This window comes from Equus przewalskii, chromosome 1, assembly GCF_037783145.1.
Source record: "Equus przewalskii isolate Varuska chromosome 1, EquPr2, whole genome shotgun sequence".
NCBI lineage: Eukaryota > Metazoa > Chordata > Mammalia > Perissodactyla > Equidae > Equus > Equus przewalskii.
Genome location: NC_091831.1, coordinates 16,696,151 through 16,717,086, shown reverse-complemented (window position 1 = coordinate 16,717,086; position 20,936 = coordinate 16,696,151). Strand labels below are relative to the sequence as shown.

General features: G+C 32.7%; 1 protein-coding gene across 4 annotated transcripts in view; it reads left to right on the top strand.

The window, feature by feature from the left end:
* Positions 1 to 20,936, top strand: part of ATRNL1 (attractin like 1) — a 747,612-nt gene that overhangs the window by 153,287 nt on the left and 573,389 nt on the right. For all 4 annotated transcript variants that reach the window (XM_070595739.1, XM_070595592.1, XM_070595677.1 and 1 more), the window contains exons 11-15: positions 9,703 to 9,787; positions 11,043 to 11,251; positions 12,265 to 12,383; positions 16,017 to 16,149; positions 20,143 to 20,324. In XM_070595739.1, coding sequence (XP_070451840.1) covers positions 9,703 to 9,787; positions 11,043 to 11,251; positions 12,265 to 12,383; positions 16,017 to 16,149; positions 20,143 to 20,324 — 728 coding nt within the window. The remainder of the gene's footprint in view (positions 1 to 9,702; positions 9,788 to 11,042; positions 11,252 to 12,264; positions 12,384 to 16,016; positions 16,150 to 20,142; positions 20,325 to 20,936) is intronic.

The following is a 20,936-nucleotide window of genomic DNA, read 5'->3' as shown; positions in this document are numbered from 1 at the left end:
CACCTTTTCGTGTGCCCGTTGGCCATTTGCATATCTTCCTTGGAAAAATGTCTGTTCACTTCCTCTGCCCGTTTTTTAATTGGCTTGTTTGTTTTTTGCTCTTGAGTTATGTGAGTTCTTTATGTATTTTGGATATTAACTCCTTATCAGGTATATGATTTGCAAATGTTTTCTCCTGTTTCGTACGTTACCTTTTCATTTTGTTGGTGGTTTCCTTTGGTGTACATAGGAGTTGTCGTAATAGTGAGTTCGTACCATCTCCTGGGTGCTTGTCAGGGCATAAATCCTGCATTTTATGAGAGTGCTTTCAAATCAGTAAACTTTCCCTAATCCAGTATAAAGTTCTGGCTGCTTTGATCAAGCTCCCCTCGTGTACTCCACTAACTTCTACCAATACGTACTGTCCACATCTTATAGATTCTTTGGGATATAGTTTCTTTCTTTCCATAACAGTCCAGGCATGTACCTGGCTGAGTTATGCTGAGCCAAATTATAAGCCCAGTGGCCAGTAGGGAAGGTGTGAGCAGATTCTGAGCTGGAGCACAGGTCTTCCTGGTGAGAAGTCTCTGCATTGTGTTCAAGCAGAGCCAAGTACTATCGTTTATTAGGAAAGGGTGGACCACTTCTGCAGTCTCAGATGATTCAGGAAAATTTGGGAATTCAAAATTTTGGGAAATTTTCACGGGCATCAACTCAAATGTCCCCATCCCACGTGTCAGGGTCTTATTCTTTTCCTATCAGGGCCCTGACTTTGGAATAACAGACCTTGTTTAATTTGTAGACCGTCTATGTTTGGCAGCCTCTATATATGGTACTAAGGAGGCCCTTAGCTTTATCAGCTTTTCATTATCTTTTTCTAGGGCTCAGTGGGACTAAGCAGTAGATATGCAATTCCAATATATTAGTAATTACTATTTTCACCATACTTTTCAAACATCCAATACTTCATTCTGCTAGAATATCCCTTCATTGGCATACCTTCCTAACTTACCATTGGTTTAAGTATTAATAATTGATGGCCACCTTGTGCCACGGGCTTTCTGTGCTCCACCTACTGACAATGACAGGTTCTTCATTGCTAGCCTGGCAGTGTGTGATTCAGTTCCCAAACTTCATCTTATTTCCTGCTTTCTTGTACCACTCCTGGCACCAAATGCCATAGTTTGGGTTCTCTGAGAAGCAGACTCTGAGATAGAGTTTAGTATTCATGATGTTAATTGGGAGTGCCCTTAAGATCAATGCCTTTGGAAGAGGTGGGAGGAGGAAGCAGGATTGGACAAAGGGAAAAATTGAGTAACGATGCTGGGCAGATAACTTTAGTCAATCCCACAAGGATCTCTGGAGGTAAAATTGTTGGTCAGAGTTGTTCTATGTTGGGCTGAAAGGACAGGGCCTTTAAAACCCCATATTCTCAGCCCTTGCATGTGGGTCATCCTTGGAAAGATGTGGCCTTGAATGAAGTGGCCCTCTGATACTGAGACAATTCTTGGATTAGCTTGCAGCCGATGACTATTCACTGACAGTACTCCCAGCAACACAGACAATTCCTTCCCTGAATGATAATCTGGGCAGCACATATCCATGTCTGCCACAGATCTCAAAACTTCAGAGGATTAAGACCAATGAAAGTTTATTTTTCACTCATGATACATGTCTAGTGTTGGTTGGGAGAGCAAATTGTCGCACTGCCATCACTTAGGGATCCAAACTGAAATTGCACTCTTTCATTTTTTATTAAATGGTTCCATCCAGAAATACAAGTGTCACTTTTGCTTGTACTTCATTGGCTAAAGCAAGTCATATTGTCACATCCAACTTCTAGGGAGTGTGGGAGTAAAATTTTACCATGGGCCTAAAGGAAGAGAACTGGAATGTTTGTTTAACAGCACCAATGTCTGTCACAAATATTGTATATAATTCTTTTAAAATTTTTAGTATAAGTGCAGATGATGTCTTGGAGACAGTAATGAAGCCTTCACTTCCTACCAGCTCATATATTAAAAGGCAAAGAACTTCTGGAAGTAGAATTGCATTGTATTATTATTTGTCTGAATTAATTGCTCTCATATATAATTAAATTTTTATTACTTTACTGTAATGTTTTTCTTCTGCAGGAACTTGTATGCTTTTAAAAAATAAATAATATTGTTATTTTTTAATTTTCATGAAGTTAATATCAGAAAGGATATTTTGATGGTGTAGTAAGGCAGTATAGTGTAGTAGTTAGGAAGATCTGGTTTTGAATACTGACTTTGCCATTTAACTTGAAGTTACTTAACCTCTAAAGATTCTGTTTCTTTATCTATAACATGGTGTCAGAAATATTTACTTCTCAGAGTTGTTTTGAGAATTAAGTATTACATAGCGCTGATAAGCAATTAGCATATTATTTTGTTAGGTAAAAGATCATGACCACTTATTTTAGGAAATTTTACCCATTTAAAAAGACTGTAAAGGTTTTATGAATTCTCAGTTAATTTTATAAAATATTATTATAGTAATTTTTTAAATGTTTAACTATTAGCAGCAATTACGTGCTTTTTGTTTTTTGGGCTCCCATGGCACTCTTTATATATCTCTCTTAATACTTATCACATCCTATTGTTATTCCTGAAGGGAAAGAACTCAGTCTTATGCAACTTTATATCCATAATGTCACTGGATCTTCATAACATCTAAGTCGATTTACTTACATAGTGTTGATCATTTTTCCTAGGTCTTCCCTAAATCCATTAACCTAAATTTTATATATTTTCCTCCTATTCGTAGTTAAGAACAGTTGAATTCTCAGTCTTTTTTTCTTTAGATTGAAACACTCAAGTTAATCTTTTATTCTTGGTTTTATTTTTCAAGATATGGTTTATGAAACATATATGGCTTGGAGAAGATAACTCCTTGATCTTTAGCGTGGTTACTAAACTGAGATGTTCAGTTTTGAAATGTGCAAGCAAATACTACCTTAATAGGGAGAAACTCACTAAAATGAACAAAATCAGGAAGCCAGATGCTTTTGAGTTTTGAGCCTTGCTCATTTATATTAGCTGTGTGATTTGATCAGTAGATATGTGGTCTGATGGGTTAAATCTCACTATTTCGCAGTATTGAACAAGCTCCCAGTACTCGGAGTTGAGGTGGTGTTGTTTATCTCTCATGGTATCTCTCATTTTATTGGTGTTATTAAGTACTTCTGAAAACGGGTGCTTGTGGGCCTGAAAACAGGAAGTTTGATTAGGAACCTCTACAATTAGCTGTTAATCCCCTTCCTCAACTTGTGCAGATGAGTATCTGCCCCTTCTACTCTGCTGGAAGACAAAGGCTTACTCTCTGTAGATGTTGACCCAGTACCTTATACTTAAGGTTACTAGAACTTGGCCGAGGGTGTAAATACGATTTTGGAAAGAGTGGGATTAAGTGAAAGTGTGCATACTTAAGAGTGAAACCTCCGTCTCCTTTCTTCCACTTAGGTTCCAAATACTGTTAGCCAGGTTTATAGCTTATAGGCAGGAGACTGGAGGATTTAACTCAAAGAATCTGGCAAGAGAAATGATGTACAAAACTGACACTTGGAGGTCTCCAACTGAAACGGTCCCACCTAATCAGAATCCCAACACTGCTGTATGCTATATATGAAAGTCGTTAAGAGAGTAGATTGAAGAGTTCTCATCAGAAGGAAAAAATATTTTTTTCTTTTTCCTTTTCTTTTGCTGTCTATGTGAGATGATGGATGTTAATTTATTGTGGTAATCATTTCCCCATATATGTAAGTCAAATCGTTATGCTGTACACCTTAAATTTATACAGTGCTGCACGTCAGTTATTTCTCAATAAAACTGGGTGGGCAAGGGAAAGTTAAAAGAAAAAAGAATTCTAACAGTCAAGATGTCTTACCCAAGCACAAAACTTCCAGTCAGTTTTGTTGTGCCTCACTCTTAAATTTGAAAGGACAGCTAGTTATTTAGATATTTGCAAAAAGCTGCTAAATTTGACCAAAATCTCAAACAAGGCGGAAAAATTAAGAAGTTAAAGGAAATTGGGGTAATGCTGGGAGGAGATCATGACTTCAATCTTTTTGGACAGAAGATGTTACATTCATGAAACAAAAATGTAAGTTTTAAAAATAGATCAGAAAACAAAAAAAGAGGTCTTTGAAATTAAAATTAAGGTAACAAATTAATAGAGGATGTGAAGATAAAGTCAAGAATATGTTCCAAAAGTATTATGAACAATGGACAGATATAAAGTAGGGTAAAATATAAGGTATTTAGATGATTATTACAGAAAATTCAATGTTTGAGTAATAGGAGTTGCAGAAATAACAGAACATTTTAGATGAGGAGGAAATTATCAAATGAATAATTCAAGAAAAATATCCGGATTTGAAGTACAGGACGTTTCAGAATGAAAGATCCCACTGAGCCCCAGAAAAATGAATACAAAATGCTCACAGCAAAACCTATCATGAAAAGTGAAATAGAAAGAAGACTGTAAAAGCTTCTGTAGAGAGAAAAGAAATAGTACAAATAAGTGCTGAGACTCAACAGCAGAGGGCCTTGCAAAAGCGATACTAGAAGCCAGAAGACAGTGGAGCAATACCTTCATCATCTGAAAATGCTTTCCGAGTTAGAATTCTAAACCCAATCAAATAATCACGTAAGTATTACAGTGCAATAAAGTCACTTTTAGAATTGCAAGGTCTCAAAAATTTACTTACAATGTACACTTTCTCTGGAAGCTGTAGAATTATGTCTCCTACTGATAGATGAGATTAAATAAATAAATAAAAACAGGTAGAAATTAAAATCCAAGAAATAGAGTACATACCAGAAGAGAGATGTGAAGAGATCCTTAGGATGATGCAGCAGGCCTGGAGCGCAACGAGTTTAGGTTGGAGAAGATAGATGGCGTTTTAGGAGGAATATCTTCAAGAAGTAAATGAACCTGCTAGATAATCTGATCTATTAGAAAATACTGGGAAGAGACGTATACCTCTGGTCAAGAGTTGGGGATGAATTAGCAGTAGATATGTAGACACCTAACCTTAGCAACAAATATGATTTTCAGGGAAAATAACAAGCTGTTCAAAAGTAAAAATGTAATCATAGCATGCTATATGGCTTATCTGCAAGTAATATCATATAATAAATACTGAATATTGATCTAAACAAAATTATAATTTAAATACATGAGGAAGATGGAGGGAGGGGAAGTATTTGTGTATGTGTCTGAATAAGAGTTAAAATCTTCATCTTCTAAAGAAGGAAGTTAGAGATGTTATCTGAAACTAAGAACTAAGTCTGCCATTTAGAATAAGGAGGTAAATAGGAAAACAAACTCTTGTCTAGTTTTTTATTTAGAATTGAAAGTGCTTACCTGTGTGATGCTGGAATAAGCATTGGGAAGATAGGGAGCAGGGGACTTTTTTGTGATGAACCTTGTGGGATTATTTGACTTTTAAACTTAGCACATATTTCTTCAGTTAAAAACAAGCAAAATAAGAACAAACCACAGCAGTACAAAAATTAAATGAGGCACAATTAGTGGATCAGGGACAAATTTTCAAAAAATGGTTCTGGTAAAATTGGTGTATGGAAATACACTGAGAAATATCTTGGAAATATGGGAGAAATTAAATTAGACCCCTGCAACAATGCGAAAATAAGTTCCAAATGGATTGAAGGTCAAAATAGTAAAAGCCAAATTATATCCTTTAGAAGAAAATTAGAGATTGTCTTTAAGAATAAAAAGAACAAATCATAAGGAAAACAATAAATTTGACCAAGTTAATGTACAAACTTTTTGTTAAAATACTTCATAAACTAAGTGAAAAGACAAACCATGGCATAGGAGAAGATATGGTAGTGCATATCACCAACAACGTTTAATAAAGAATAAAGAATTCTTCAAATTATTAAGAAAAAAACATAGAAAAGTGGGCGAAAGACTTGAACAGTAATTTTACAGAAGAGTAAAAACAAACAACTTATAAACACGAAAAGATGCTTGATTTCACCATTAACTGAAAAAAATGCAAAATAAAACAACTTATCAGATTGATAAAAATTAAGAAGTCTGGTAGAGCTACGTGTTGAAGAGAATGTGAAATGAGAAGAACCATTAGGCACTGCTGGTGTGAGTTTAAGTCAGTGCAACTACTTTGGGGAGCAAATTGGCAAAATCTATTGAAGTTGTGCCTTTCTTTAAACCTAGTAATTTTCCTCTTAGAAATCTGACTGGAGAAAGTCTCAAAATGTGCACAAGAAAATGTGTAGAAAAATGAAAATACCAACATGACTTGTGGTAGGAAAAATCTGAAAAAAGGCTAAATGACCTTTAACAGTTTAATGGATAAATGTGTTTTGGTGTAGTCATAAAATGGAATGCTATGCATGGTTAAAATGAACATATAGCACCACATATATGCATAAATCTAAACGGATTGTTGGGTAGACTTTGCTACAAAGAATACATACAAATGGCCAATAAGGACAGCAAAGATGCTCAATATCACTAATCATTAGGGAAATATAAATCAAAACCACAGTGAGATACCACTTCACATCCATTAGGATGGCTAGAAAATAACAAGTGTTGGTACGGACGTGGAGACATTGAAACCCTTATGCACTGCTGGTTGGAATGTAAAATGGTACAGCCATTATGGAAAAGAGTATGGAGGGTTCTCACAAAGATAAACAGAATTACCGTATGATTCAGCACTTCTACTTTGGGCATATACCCAAAAGAATTGAAATCAGGGACAGGAACAGATATTTATATACCCATGTTCATAGCAGCATTATTCACAATAGCCCAAATGGGAAGCAACTCAAGTTTCCATTGATAGATGAATGGATAAACAAAATGTGGTATATACATACAATGGAATATTACTCAAGCTTAAAAAGGAAGGAAAATGCTGACATATACTATAACATGGATGAACCTTAAAGACATGATAAGGGAAATAAGCCAATCACAAAAGGACTTGTACTATGGGATTCCATTCATATGAGGTAATTAGAGTAGTTAAATTTATAGACAGAAAAGTAGAAGGATGGTTACCAGTGTTGAGAGAGAGAAATGGGAAATTATTGTTTAACGGGTCCAGAGTTTCTGTTTTGCACGATGAAGAAAGCTCTGGAGATACATGGTGGTGATGGCTGCACAACGTTGTGAAGGTACTCAATGCCACTGAACTGCACACTTAAAAATGGTTAAAATGGTGAAAAAAACAAACTTTTACAACCTACAAAAAAGTAAAGAAACATTAATAAGTAAATATAGAATAGTAGTTGCATCAAAAGAAGGTAGATATAAAGAAACTTGAACTGGGGAGGGAGTGAGCACACAGGGAACCTCAATCGTATCAGTAATATTTTCTTTTTTTAAAAAATCTATAGTAAGCATGGTGAGATACTGGGTTTGGCAGATCTGGGTAGTGGTACATAGGTGTTTGTAATGCTTTTCTTTAGACTATTCTGTGTGCTGAAGAAATTTCATGTTTTTACCAAAAGAGAGTGGCTTATAGAGTTAAAAGAAATCTTCAAAAAGCCTAAGTTTTAGTTAATGCTGGTCTTTATTCTCTCAGCTCTTTTTCATAACTCACTTCTGAGATGTTTCTTCTGAATATTTTCTCTGGTTCTCATCTGGACAGTCTTCTTTCCTTCTCTCCTTCTGCCTGGTGTGTGGTGGATGCTGGGCCACATTACATATTAGTCGTAGGTAGGCTCAGATTGTTGTGTCACTTTGTTTTCTGGACTCCACATGTCCCCAAATGACTTTGAAGATTCTTCTTTGGAGATTTTTATAATAAACTGATTTCTGGAAGTCCTGCTTTCTAGAAGTCCTACTCTTTCATCTGACTCTTTCCTGTTTCATTTCTCTGAAGCATATTCAGGTTTCTGATTCTGTTGTTGGAGTACTATAATCAACACAATTTATCAATCAGTGGCCATGTGATGTGTGTGTGTATGTGTGTGTGTTGTGGTTGGGTGGAACGATTGAAATCTATCTGCCCTTACTCATTAGCTATCTCTAACATTTCCCTCTCTTTCTTTTTCAAAGCCTGTGCCCTATACAGGTCATCTCTTCTCTCCAAATGAGAATATGTAATCTTTCAGAAACCTATCAGTATGCTTTTATAATCTCAAACATTCATCAATGTAACTTATAGAAAGACAAAGGCAATCAAATGGGCTTTAAGCAAATTGTTTAACCTCTCCTAGGTCTAATTTTTCATTTCTAACGTATGGTAATGCTATTTAATCAGCTTCACTGGATTCTTATAAAGACCATTTAAGTTGTAGATGAAAATACTTTAGAAGTTTTATAGTACTACACACATATAATGCACATTTCTTAAATGAACTCTAACATAAAATTGGCAGACTATTAATCCTATGCATAGGCCTCTGTGGTAGTACTTCACAAAATGTGATCTTCAGAGCGTTGGCTCTTGGAAATGTTAGTAAGTGTTATGTGAAAAGTGCTTCTGTGGATAAAAACATCGGGAAAACACTGCGTTAAGTAAAATTAGCCTTCTACACCTTTGTACTCTGTTTTTGAGAGTATTTAATAGGCAAATGTACTTTGTGAACTAAAGAGAGAGATTATATGAACTAAGGAATACCCTTTTGGGGGGTGGCATTTTGTTCCTTGGAATACGCTCTGGGAAATACAACTCAAGATGTATTTTATTGCTTTCAGTCTTCTGGTTTCATTTTCTAAGCCATAATTTTGGCTTTTGTAATTCCTTTCATCTTCATTAGCAGTAAATTGAATTAAAAACAAATTTATTATTTTTCACTGGTGTTATAGAAATAATTACTTAAATAGGAAAGCAAGTGATTCACTAAAACTTTAACTTTTACAAGTAACTGTATTTTATTTTTTTTGTTCCAAAAGGGCTTCTAAGCTACCTAAAAATAAAATTAATTTGCTTTTAAAAGCTTGTTACATGTATGTGATTTTTTAGAAGACTTGCCTTTGGATATGACATGTCTAAGAAGATGCAATCTAAAACACTCTCCTGAGACTGTCCCTAGTTACTGGATACTGAATCATTTGACATTCCAAAATCTATGGCAGTATATCTGTCAATTTTGAGGCTATGTTGAAGTGATATACAGTTTTCTCTAACCATTCTTCTTTCCATCGTCTTTATATAGCTCATGAATTATTTAGGTTATTTATTCATTTGTTTGGTCTAATTTTTTGAAACAAATTATTCTCCTTTACATGAAATGAAAACTGTTCTTTTGAAATATCAGATCATTAAAGTGATTTAAATATTTTATTTTAATGTTTCTGTTTTAGGCATTCTTTCACTGGATGTTATATATCCCATTTAATTTTGTATGCATGTATGTAAAATTTGACTTAGTGATTTAACTTTCTAATAGGTTTGCCCAACATTTCATGTATTTTGCTATATGAACCTTGATTTACTTAATAAAGATATGTCGTTAAAATTATTCTCCAATATAAAGTACACCTAATTTCTTTCCTTTCATTTCCTTTATTCTCATATACTTAAATATGTTTCTGCAGAAGTTATTTTTATTTCAAGAATAATGCTAGTTGAGTAACGATACTAAATAAAAGGCTTCCTAATTTTAAGTATTGTATCTTTAATTTGGCCAATGATTGTTTTATCATATTTATCTTATTTCACTTTTTGCTTTGCTGTTTTCTGTATTCTAGCTTGTGATGAATGGAAAATATTACCAAAACCAAATCTTCATAGAGATGTCAACAGATTTGGACACTCTGCAGTTGTCATTAATGGGTAATAGGAATACATTTATCAGTCATATTATCCACATATTCTGTTATTCTTTTAAAAATTGTTTGTACTTAATGGCATTGGATTTTATGCATCCCTACTCTAATGTGGAATACGTTTTGGTTCCTTAACCAAAACCTTCATTTTTTGTTTAAATATATTTAAGGGATTGGGGGATAATCAGAGGAAAGGTACTGAGAGAAAACTTCAGATACTTTTAAAAAGTCATCCTGCCTTCTTTCCCTTTTCCAGAGATTAGATAATGAGTGAGTTCCTGAAGAAAGATCAAACTGAAATGATAGAAAGGCTAGGCTCATGTTGCTATCAAGGAGAAAGGAAAGTGGGAAGAATTAGATTCTCATTTTAGTTCTGTCATTAACTAAAATGCGTGATTTCTGACAATTCTCTCAACCTCTCTGGACTTTCCTAAACTTATGTCTGTTGGGAACTTGGAGTGGATGGTCATTAAGTTGCCTTCCTCCTTTGAGTTAGTGTGGCTTTTCTATTTCTATAGTAAAAATTTGGTAATGTGGACTCAAATGACAATAAACAATATGCTAGCTCATTAATTAGCTTAAAATTTGTAATTCATAATGACATTTTATAAGTTCATTCTAATACCACCTTATTCCAATTATGTAAAAATTCTCTAATATGATACTAAAAGCAGGTAGAAGTTAACCACAAAGAAACTGTAACTGACATCATTTGGCTTTCAGAATAGTGATAAATGAAATCCAGAGTGTAAATGTAAAACCTCTAGGCTACTCTGTTGAACAATTGTGTTTGGTTGGTTTTTATTTTACTCTTTTTACGAAGTAAAAGATATTATTGAAGTGTTTTCTGATTGTTTCCACTTTTATATTAATCATATTTTTAGAAATAAAAATTATGCTGTTTTTGAGAGCATATCAAACTTCTTTGGCACTAGTAGAATTAATTCAGTAATTATCTGGGCTTTTCTTTCCAAATTGAAAACTTTAAAATCTTTTTGATTATTTAACTCTTGGTCTTTTTATTTTATAAAAGGATAGTAAAACACTATAAGAAGAAGTCTGTATCTGTAATCTAAATTCTATGTCTATATTCAAAAATTGTGATCCTAGACAGCAATTCTAAAGTATATATTACTAAAAAAATTGTTTTCTACTTTGATAAAATAATGTAAAATATATATTTAAATTTATTTTTAAAACTAATTTGTCTGAGACTTTTTCTTCATATTGTTCCTTTAAGCTTCTTGTTTTGTTTCTAATAGGTCCATGTATATATTTGGAGGATTTTCTAGTGTGCTCCTTAATGATATCCTTGTATACAAGCCTCCAAACTGCAAAGCTTTCAGAGATGAAGAACTTTGTAAAAATGCTGGTCCAGGGATAAAATGTATTTGGAATAAAAATCACTGTGAATCTTGGGAATCTGGGAATATTAATAATATTCTTAGAGCAAAGTGCCCTCCTAAAACAGGTGAAGTTGTTTTTCTTTTTCATCTCTCTGGCACAGGACTTCTCTCCTTGGCTAGAAGTAGAAATACATTTTGCTTATAAGAATTACCTTAGTAGCTTTCAGAAGTTAAAGATTCGTAATCCTTTAACATGGGAATTCTGTGTTTGAACTGAGTAGTGATTAAGAATTTAATATCTTTATTAGCTGTTTTTAGTTTTCTTTTTTGAATTTTGTCTGTAATATTATGTAACAATATTTTATATGTAGCATGGTCATATATAAAGATGAATTATTTTCTGATATAAGTAAAAAATGCTGTCAAATACATTCTTTCTAAGAAATACTGTGTGTGCTTCAAAGAAATAAAATGAAGTAATTTATCCTACATTTGGTAGTTTTTTTTCCTTCCTGAATTATTGCCAAGCCAGATCATAAAGTTAAGAATTTTTCTATAATTTTGATGACTAATGTTCTAGTTTAATATTTCTAATAAAATATTGAATAAATCTAATATAAAAAATTGTGAGTAAATATGAATGAATGATTTGGATAAAAATTTATCAGTTTTTTAAAATGGGTGGGGCTTTTATTCATTTTCAATGCTATAACTAATAAATGTATTTTCAAGCTTTGCTAATCCATAATAACTCAGATGTCTCCAAATATCTTTATGAACAATGATAAACAATGAGTATTTGTTATGATGTTTTCAATTAGATGTATAGTAATACATTTGCTTAGTAAAAAACCTAGAAGTGTTTTACCCCCTCTATAATTTGAAAATTTAAAATTGCTGTAGGATTCTAGTAGACTGAATACGTGAGATGAGGGTAGGAGGCATCCAAAAACCTGTTAAACTACAATTACACTACAAAGTTGACTTCACATTGAAGAACATATTTTAGTACCTAAGGTCATATTTTTGGTTTAAAAATGTCTTAGTGATTCTGAGACAGTTTTAAAAATGTGCGAATTAAGAAGTGTGACATTTTCCTTTTCTTCTCAATGTGTTCTATCTCCCAATTGTATTACAGCTACTTCCGATGACAGATGTTACAGATATGCAGATTGTGCCAGCTGTACTGCCAATACAAATGGGTGCCAATGGTGTGATGACAAGAAATGCATTTCAGCAAACAGTAACTGCAGTATGGTTAGTATTCATGGGTAAATGATGATGTCGTTAACCTTGCTGCTAGTATAATCATTAGCTTACCATGTAATAGCACTGTAGAAAATAGCACTTTACACATCAAGATGTTTAGAAAATATGTAGGGAATCACTCCATTCTTGGTACATTATAAATTGAGTCTGTAGTTTGTGGCTCAAATTTGTCAGTCTAGATTCCATTTTGAATCCAGTGATTTTTACTTCTTTTCATGACTGAAACTGGGAAAATTCTTTCAAAATTGATTTTAAAATTAGACTGTAACTATAAACATTGTTTTCTGTGCTGATGGAAATAGGATTATACAGGTCAGTATTGAAATCATTTCTGTGGGATTCTGTCAGACATGCATTAATGGTTATGTGGTCTACTGTTTTGTTTACATAGTTTGGGTGTAAGTTCAACCGTAATGATTGACACTTGTAGTTTTCCTTTTATCTGTCCTTAGATCAGCGGTTCTCAACTGGAGGCAGTTTTGTGCCCAAAGGGACATTTGGCGATGTGTAGACATTTTTGGTTGTCCCAGCAATGGGGCTGCTACTCCCACCTAGGACGTAGAGGTGGGGGGTGCTGCTAAATATCCTACAATGCTTGAGCAGCCTACTGTGAAAAATAGTTATCAGGTTCAAATGTCAATGATGATGATGTTGAGAAACTCTGCTTTAGGTAGACTATTGAAAAAAATTATAAAATTAATATTTATGGTACATGAAATAGATTAAGAACAGCAAAAATTAACCTTCTAAGTGGCTAGTATCAAAATGTCCCATGTGTTTTAGATGTCAAAAATTGAAAAAATAATTTTAAAAAGTATTGAAAACTATATGTGTCAGGATGAAAGATTCTTTTATTGGCTATAGCTTAAATAACCAAATAGTGTTCACTTAGATTTTCAACTGAATATAATATACATTATTTTTCTTTTTCTGAATTTTTATTAATCAACAAAAGTATCCACTTATTGTTTAAGATACCAGACAGAGGTAAAAGGTAAAGAAAAGGGAGTTTGAAAAGTAATTAAAAAAGTTTTATTGTATCATCTAAAAATTTTCTCCGGTAGCCAATCATATTTAAGAATATTTGTTTTATGATTCTGTTCTAAAATATTCAAACCTTAAAATGGAGGAAAATTTTCAGTGTATTTGCTCATCAGATTGAATCCTTTAGCTTTCATACATATTATGTTGGTTTATATCTTACAGTGATATAAGTTGCTTTAATAACAATATATACTTCAATTTTATTTGTTTTAATGTTAGTATGACATGATTCAGCTTTGAAAATTTGAATTACTTTTTTATATTTGCATTAGTATTCATCTAATGGGAGTTATTTTAATGAGTACTGTGGAAATAGGAGTTAAGTAAAATAAAGCATGGGAATAAAGGACTGAAATAGAGAATGTTATTAGATAAAAATTGCAAGCAGATTTTATTTAAAGCTTTGTTGGATAACTCTAAGTTAATTTGTGTTTAGACATTTACACTAAGTGAAAATACACATATCTCAAGAGTTGTGTTATGTAAATTGCTGTCAAGTATTCATTTTATAAAATGGCCTTTTGCTTTATTTTATTTTTGATAACGATGTGTTAACAAGGAAAACACTGGGTGAGATAGGATAAGTGAGCAGATGATACTCACTTGTAATTTAGACTTTGATGTAATGTGTCTTTTAGACAGTTTTATCACACTGTCTGGTGATTAAGCTAAACCAAATGCTAATGGATACAGAAAGGTCTATGAGATTTTAGTGCAAATGATGTCTGTTGATATTCTATTTCATTATTTAGTCATATTTACTGCAAGTTACATATTTTGTGCTCTAATAGCTCAAAAAATCTGCTTACTTCTCACAGATTTTCATTTGAAATTTGCATCTAAATATATGAGTGAAGATCAGTAGAGTACTGTTTACTCTTCATAGTCTGTTTACTAACATACATCTGGTTGTTTAGGCCAAAAAATACCACCATGTTTCAGAATAGCAGTCAGCTTTCTTCCGTCATTGATCAGGTGGTCCTGTGTGTGACTGAAATACAATTTCCTCTGTTGTACTGGTTCAAAATCAATAAGTGACTGTACTGTTCTTCATGGGGAGCAGAGTTATTTGGGTGGTGGCTCTAATGATACCATTGTTGTTCTAAAGACTGGCACTGAGTTGCTATTCTTTCTCTGATTCTAACATGTCGTTTAGCCATTCTCTTGTCATTTTTATAGGTTATTCTATTTATCAGATGATTCAAGTAAACATTTCTTTTCAGTTAGCTGACAAATGTTTGGAACTGTACTCTAAAGATCGCATAGAATAATACTAAGATTTATATGCTATATGAAAACAAAGTGAATCAGAAAAAATAACAGGAAGTTTATATGTCTCTAATGAAATTGTGGTGTTTGAAGAAGAGTCATAAAATAATTTGAGATTTAAAAAAATGTATCTTATGTGGTTTTTTAGAATGAATAAAGGTAAACATTAGTATCTTTGTACTTTTTATCTGTCATTGTATATGTAATTTGCTCTAAAGAAATTAACATCTCTTTGGAATGGAGGTGACTGCAATGTAGTTTATGTAGGAAAGTATAGTAGTTTATAAATAAATATTTGGTGGGTGACTTTTAAAGTATCCAAGATGACAGAAATTACTTCAGCCATTTTCATATGTGTGATAGTTGTAACTAAGTTTTATTGACTGAGAAGAAATATGTAGCTCCCTTACGTGAGACAGCCTGAGGTAAGCATTTATACCTCTAGAGAAAAAAAGATTGAAGTGGGGCTCAGGCTCCAACATTAAGTCCATTATGGTTTTTTCTCAAAGAAGAGTTGAGCCCAAAATTTTAGTATCTAATTTTTATGAGGTAGATTTTATCTTAGATATTGATAATATCATGTGAGATATCTGAAGCTTGCTGTATGGAGGCAACTACCACCAAAGTTCCTATGTTACCTGTTTTTTCTTTTTTGACCTTTAACCTTTAAACTCTGAGTGCTGGACTCAGTTGAAATATGATTATACTGTGTAGTAGGATTGATCAAAATGTACCTTCTGCAGGTTCTTTGCAGCCTACATAAAGGAAATGTGACAAATACATATGTGAGAAACATGAATTAACCAAAACCATTATTTAGTATCCATGGAAGTAAAATTAGTTTGAATTGTTGAGAAAATAATTTATCTTTTTAGATTGTATTGGATTTTGATAAAGCATCTCTTTAATTTTTTTATGTATCATTCTACTTCATCCTGGGGGTTTGCATGATAGTTTTGTTAGGACTAGAATTCTTTCATGTGATCATTAAGACAAATGACTTAGCGTATTGGCTTTATTTATTGATTGAAAGCCTGTTATTAGATTCGATAGAAAAGATTTTTATTAGATAGTTTCTGTTTCAAATTTCATAATCTGTGCATTTTTTCAGTAAGTACACATTCTAATTCCAAGAACTGTAATTTAACTAGAGAAATGAATAAGAGACATTCTGTCTCAGTAAAACTTGATTTGGGGTTAGAAATCTGTATTTTAAAATTCACCAGGTCATTGATATATACACTGAAATTTAAGAATTGTTGCTATACAAAGGTGAAAAAGAACATGCTTTATCTTTTAACTTTCTAGTCTGTGAAAAACTACACCAAATGTCATGTAAGAAATGAGCAGATCTGTAACAAACTTACCAGCTGTAAAAGCTGTTCACTAAACTTGAATTGCCAGTGGGATCAGCGACAGCAAGAATGCCAGGCTTTACCAGGTAAAGATTTCAATTTGGTAAATGAATTTTACAGTCCACAGATGAATACCATTATAGTAAAGAGTGTTTAGTAAGAACATTTCATTTTCTAAAATTAAATCAATAGCAAATAATCAATAATATTCAAGTAATAACAGCATTGCTTTTACAAGAAAAGTTTGTATGTTTGCTTCCAATTCTTTTAAGATGTTCATACTGTTGGTTTGATCAGAATCCATTTCACTTTTAAAAAATTATATCTTAAAGACATAGAAAATAATAAGCATTCACACTAATATCCAGATTTAACAAATGTTAATATTTTGATGTATTTGATTTGTTTTTAAAGTACCCTTTATTTTTTAAATTCCAGGAACTGTTTTTACTGACTGACGGCTTTTTTATTATAAATTGTAACATTTATAATAAATATTACATTATTTAGTGAGAATCTAAGTTGTGCCAACCAGAGCAAAGCTCATTTTAGAAAGCAATTTTAGTTTAGGTTTTACAGTTAACACTCTTCTTAGTAGACCCTAAGTACTCCTCCTTTTAAATATAAAGGAGAAAATCAGAAAATTGAAAGGTAATGTGGAGATTAACCAGTTCCATCTTCTTGTTATACAGATGATCTGAGAAGTGCACTCGTTAAATGACTTGCTCAAAGTTGCATGGCTTATAAATGGCAAACGAAACTATTATCTGGACGTTTTACCTCTGTTCAATTTTTTGCCTCTCTCTATCCCAAGGCTTTTTGTTTGTTTTTGAATTTTTCCTTAGAAAAATTTCTGAACCTATGTAACTCTAAAAAGTATTGGAAAATTCCTTCAGAGGATTTATGTCTTTCTTACAAGTTCGTGTAATAAAATAAAAATTAGATTGCCTTTAAAAGTCCTATTGAGGTATTTTATTCAAACTTTCAATTTTGTTTGTATACTGACCTTTACAGCTTTTATTTCTTTATTTATTTTTTTGGTAAGTAAGATTCACCCTGAGCTAACACCTGTTGCCAGTCTTCCTCATTTGCTTGAGGAAGATTGTCTCTGAGCTAACATCTGTGCCCATCTTCCTCTGTTTTGTATGTGGGACACTGCCACAGCATGGCTTGATGGGTGGTGTCTGGGTCTGTGCTGAGGATCTGAACTCATGAACCCTGGGCCGCTGAAGTGGAGTGCATGAACTTGTGCCACCGGGCCGGCCACCTTTTAAAGCTTTTAAGCAGTGATAACTGCATGTGTGTTCACCTCGAGAAAGTTAGAGAATATTAGAGCAGTAGGCAGGATTTGAGAAGCAATAGTGAGATGACATTCAACTTGAAAGTAATATTGATTTCTACGTGTTAAATTCTAAAATCAACATACAGGTCTGTAAAAATACTTACAAAATCTCTTTAAAAAGACAGAGAAAATCCTGGACCAAAATAAGATTTGACTGAAGGAATGAATGTATTTAAAGAAAATTTGCCTCAATAAGAAGGGAATTTGGTTGCCAGTGGAAGTTTGGAAAAATGATAGTGAAGTTAGATTTGGTAGTTCCCATCCACTCACTGCCCAGGAAAAAGTTTGGTGTAAGGGCTCCACTTCTCCTGGGTGTCATTTTGGAGAATAATAAATATAGCACAATAAGTACAATAAAATATTATGTTATACACTAACCTTCCTTGTTCTGTGTTCTTATTTACTAAACAACCAACTGGGTAGATATAGTTTGTTTTCCATTCAGCTTGTCTCAAGAAAGTGATTGCTCTGAATGGAGGGCCCAGTCTATAGAGCAATTGCACTTTTCCATAAAAATTTATGAATTGCATTTTTTATTGCTGTCATATAAATTGGACAATTTGAGTTTATCTCACTAAACTTATTTAAAAAGTTAACTGTTATGCTTTTAACTCTAAAGCTGAGTATTGATCCTCAAGACTACAAAAGCCTAAAACAATCAAAACGTTTGATTCAGTGGTGTAATTTCGTGTAGTCTCAAAGGCCCCTGCATTTGTTTTCATTTGCGTGATTAGTCAACCAGGTATTTTTAATCTCATTTAAAAAAAAAGAAAAAAAAGGAGGCAGGCAGGAATAGTCTAAATCTTCCTTGATTCAGTAAGGTAAGAAAAAGCCAAAATTTAACAAAACTTTTGCACTGCTTCCTTAAAGGGATTTGGACTTTGGATTCCAGAAGACAAGGAATATTGCTATATGTGTAGCTAGAAAATGAAAACAAAGGTGTTTTAAACAATCTTTTTAAATGATAATTACAGTTTATTGAGGGATTACTATGTCCCAGGCACTATTCATGGTACCCGATTTAGTAGCATGGAAGTTATTAAAGAACAGCAGTCCCCTATTCCTGGACCCTGTCAGAGGGTCCATGAGGTCAGAAGTAATAATACTAAGATATTATTTGCTTTTTTAATTCTCATTCTCATGGGTTTTAATTTAATTCTCATGGGTTTACTATGGAGTTTTCCAAAGGCTACATGATATGTGATTCCAATAGATTGAATGTAGAAGCAGGTATGAGAATACAGTTGTCTCGTATTAAACCAACATTAGATTTGCAAAAATGTAAAACAGTGCCACTCTTTTCACTATTTTGTTTTTTGTTTTGGAGACTATAATTTTAAAAAATAACATGTGCTATTTATTTTAAGTTGTAATGTTTCTCCCCACATGTTATTATGAAAGTTTTCAAAGTATAGAAAAATGGAAAGAATTGTAGAGAGGGCACCCAATACCCACACCCTAGATTCTGCAGTGAACATTTTGCTCTGCTTTCTCCCTGAAATTTCTGTCTATGCATCCCTCTGTTCATTCATCAATCGGTCTTAATGTTTTGATGCCAGGGGCCCAATTTGAATTGTTAGTTCCTCTCTCTCAGAGAGAGAATTTGACAGTACATCTCCTTCTGGCCAGTATATAGCATAAAGGGATAAGACATCCCAGAAGCTGAAAGAGTGTGTTTGTAATGAATTTTTACATTATAATTTTAAATGAATAAGTAAATATATTTTAAAGGATCAGTTTTAATTTTTAATATGGTCAAAAGCAATAGATATAAAATGCATTAAAAAGATCTGTGGGGCCTTCAGTAATTTTTATGAGATAAAGGAGTCTTAAGACCAAAATGTTTGAGAATTTCTGCTTTAGAATAATTCTGTAAAGTTTGCACTAATGCATCTAAGGCCGAAAGGACAAGGTTCCCTGATATATTTAATGTGATGTAGAAACTAAATGTAGTCAAATTTTATGCATCAGTTTGTTAATGAAACACTGCTTTGTTAATTAGTGCACACTAGAGCATGATTTTATAATGTATTTATAAATCTGTGTTTTAGAAAATAGGCGCTGTTTTAAATTTAATTTGGATTCTTAGGATAAACCAATATTGCTGAATAGTGTATTTACACTTTAGAAAGAACTGCACAACTGTGTAAAAGTAAGCATTAGGAAGCAGAGCTTATGGCTTCTTTACTAAACATAAATGAAATGAGACTTCTCTCCCCACTTATAATTAAAGAATCAAAGAACCAACTTATATCAAAATAGTACACCTGGGCTATGGAAATTAGATTTGGAGGATAATTAGCTACACTTGTAGAAATAGCTTTGAAATTGTTTTTGTTATATGCTGGTTATTTTTCTATTAAAGTGATCTTTTATTATGTAAATTGGACCTAGGGATGTAAATATAGTAATGATTTTACTTGTTTTGATACCATATGCCAACACACTAGATTTATACAAAAAACCTATCAAACAGTCAACACATTTTAACCTATGTTATAGAGCCATAGCTTATCCTGTGTCTAAGAATTAAAGAAAAAATTAGGCTCTTCTGTTCTCATTCTCCACCAAACTATTAGACAAATTTTGTGTAGCACATTATATTGATATATTTAAATGTTTTATTGTTAAAAATTGTTTAAACGGATGTAGAAGTTATATCCAGAATTCTGAAATAATTAAAAAATACACACGCTTTTTGATAATCTAAAATAAGGTATAATTTTTTTTTGACTAGCTCATCTTTGTGGAGAAGGATGGAATCATATTGGGGATGCTTGTCTTAGAATCAATTCCAGTAGAGAAAGCTATGACAATGCAAAACTTTATTGCTATAATCTTAGTGGAAATCTTGCTTCATTAACAACCTCAAAAGAAGTAGAATTTGTTCTGGATGAAATACAGAAGTATACGCAACAGGTAACAACTCTATTTGTTTATATTTTGGAAATATGTTGATAATCCTATAATTTTTGGCAATGATTCATTCTTTTTGTTTTTTAATACATTATTTTCACTAAATCTTGAAAGTAAAAGTGGAACTGACATCAAAAGTGAACTGTCAGAGGACTCATTCTGTATGTGTTTTTGGCAATAAGGTTTTTTAAATTACTCATTTTATGTTTTGCACAATAAGCCACTGCATTTTCTTACCAAGAAGTCATTTCATATAAGTAAAAACACTTAAATGCATGTGCATATAATTTAAGAATTTGTTTGAAATGTAATTACTTTGTAACTTAAGACATCCCTTATAATTAAAAAAGAAGACCAACACGTTGGCTGTATTTGCATGTGTGTGTATGTGTGTGTGTGTAATGTGAGTGGGGTTTTTGAATTATGCTATTTTTCTAGGTATAGATTTCCTTGAAATAATATAATAAAGGTTAGCAGGACTAAAACCTATTTCTAAAGTATGTGGAAGATGTTGGAAGATATAGCAGTTGGAAACAGTTTCAATTTTCTAGAGAGTTGTTTTATGGAAAATATTTCCATAGGAAATTGAATATCTCTTTGAAAATTGTATCAAAA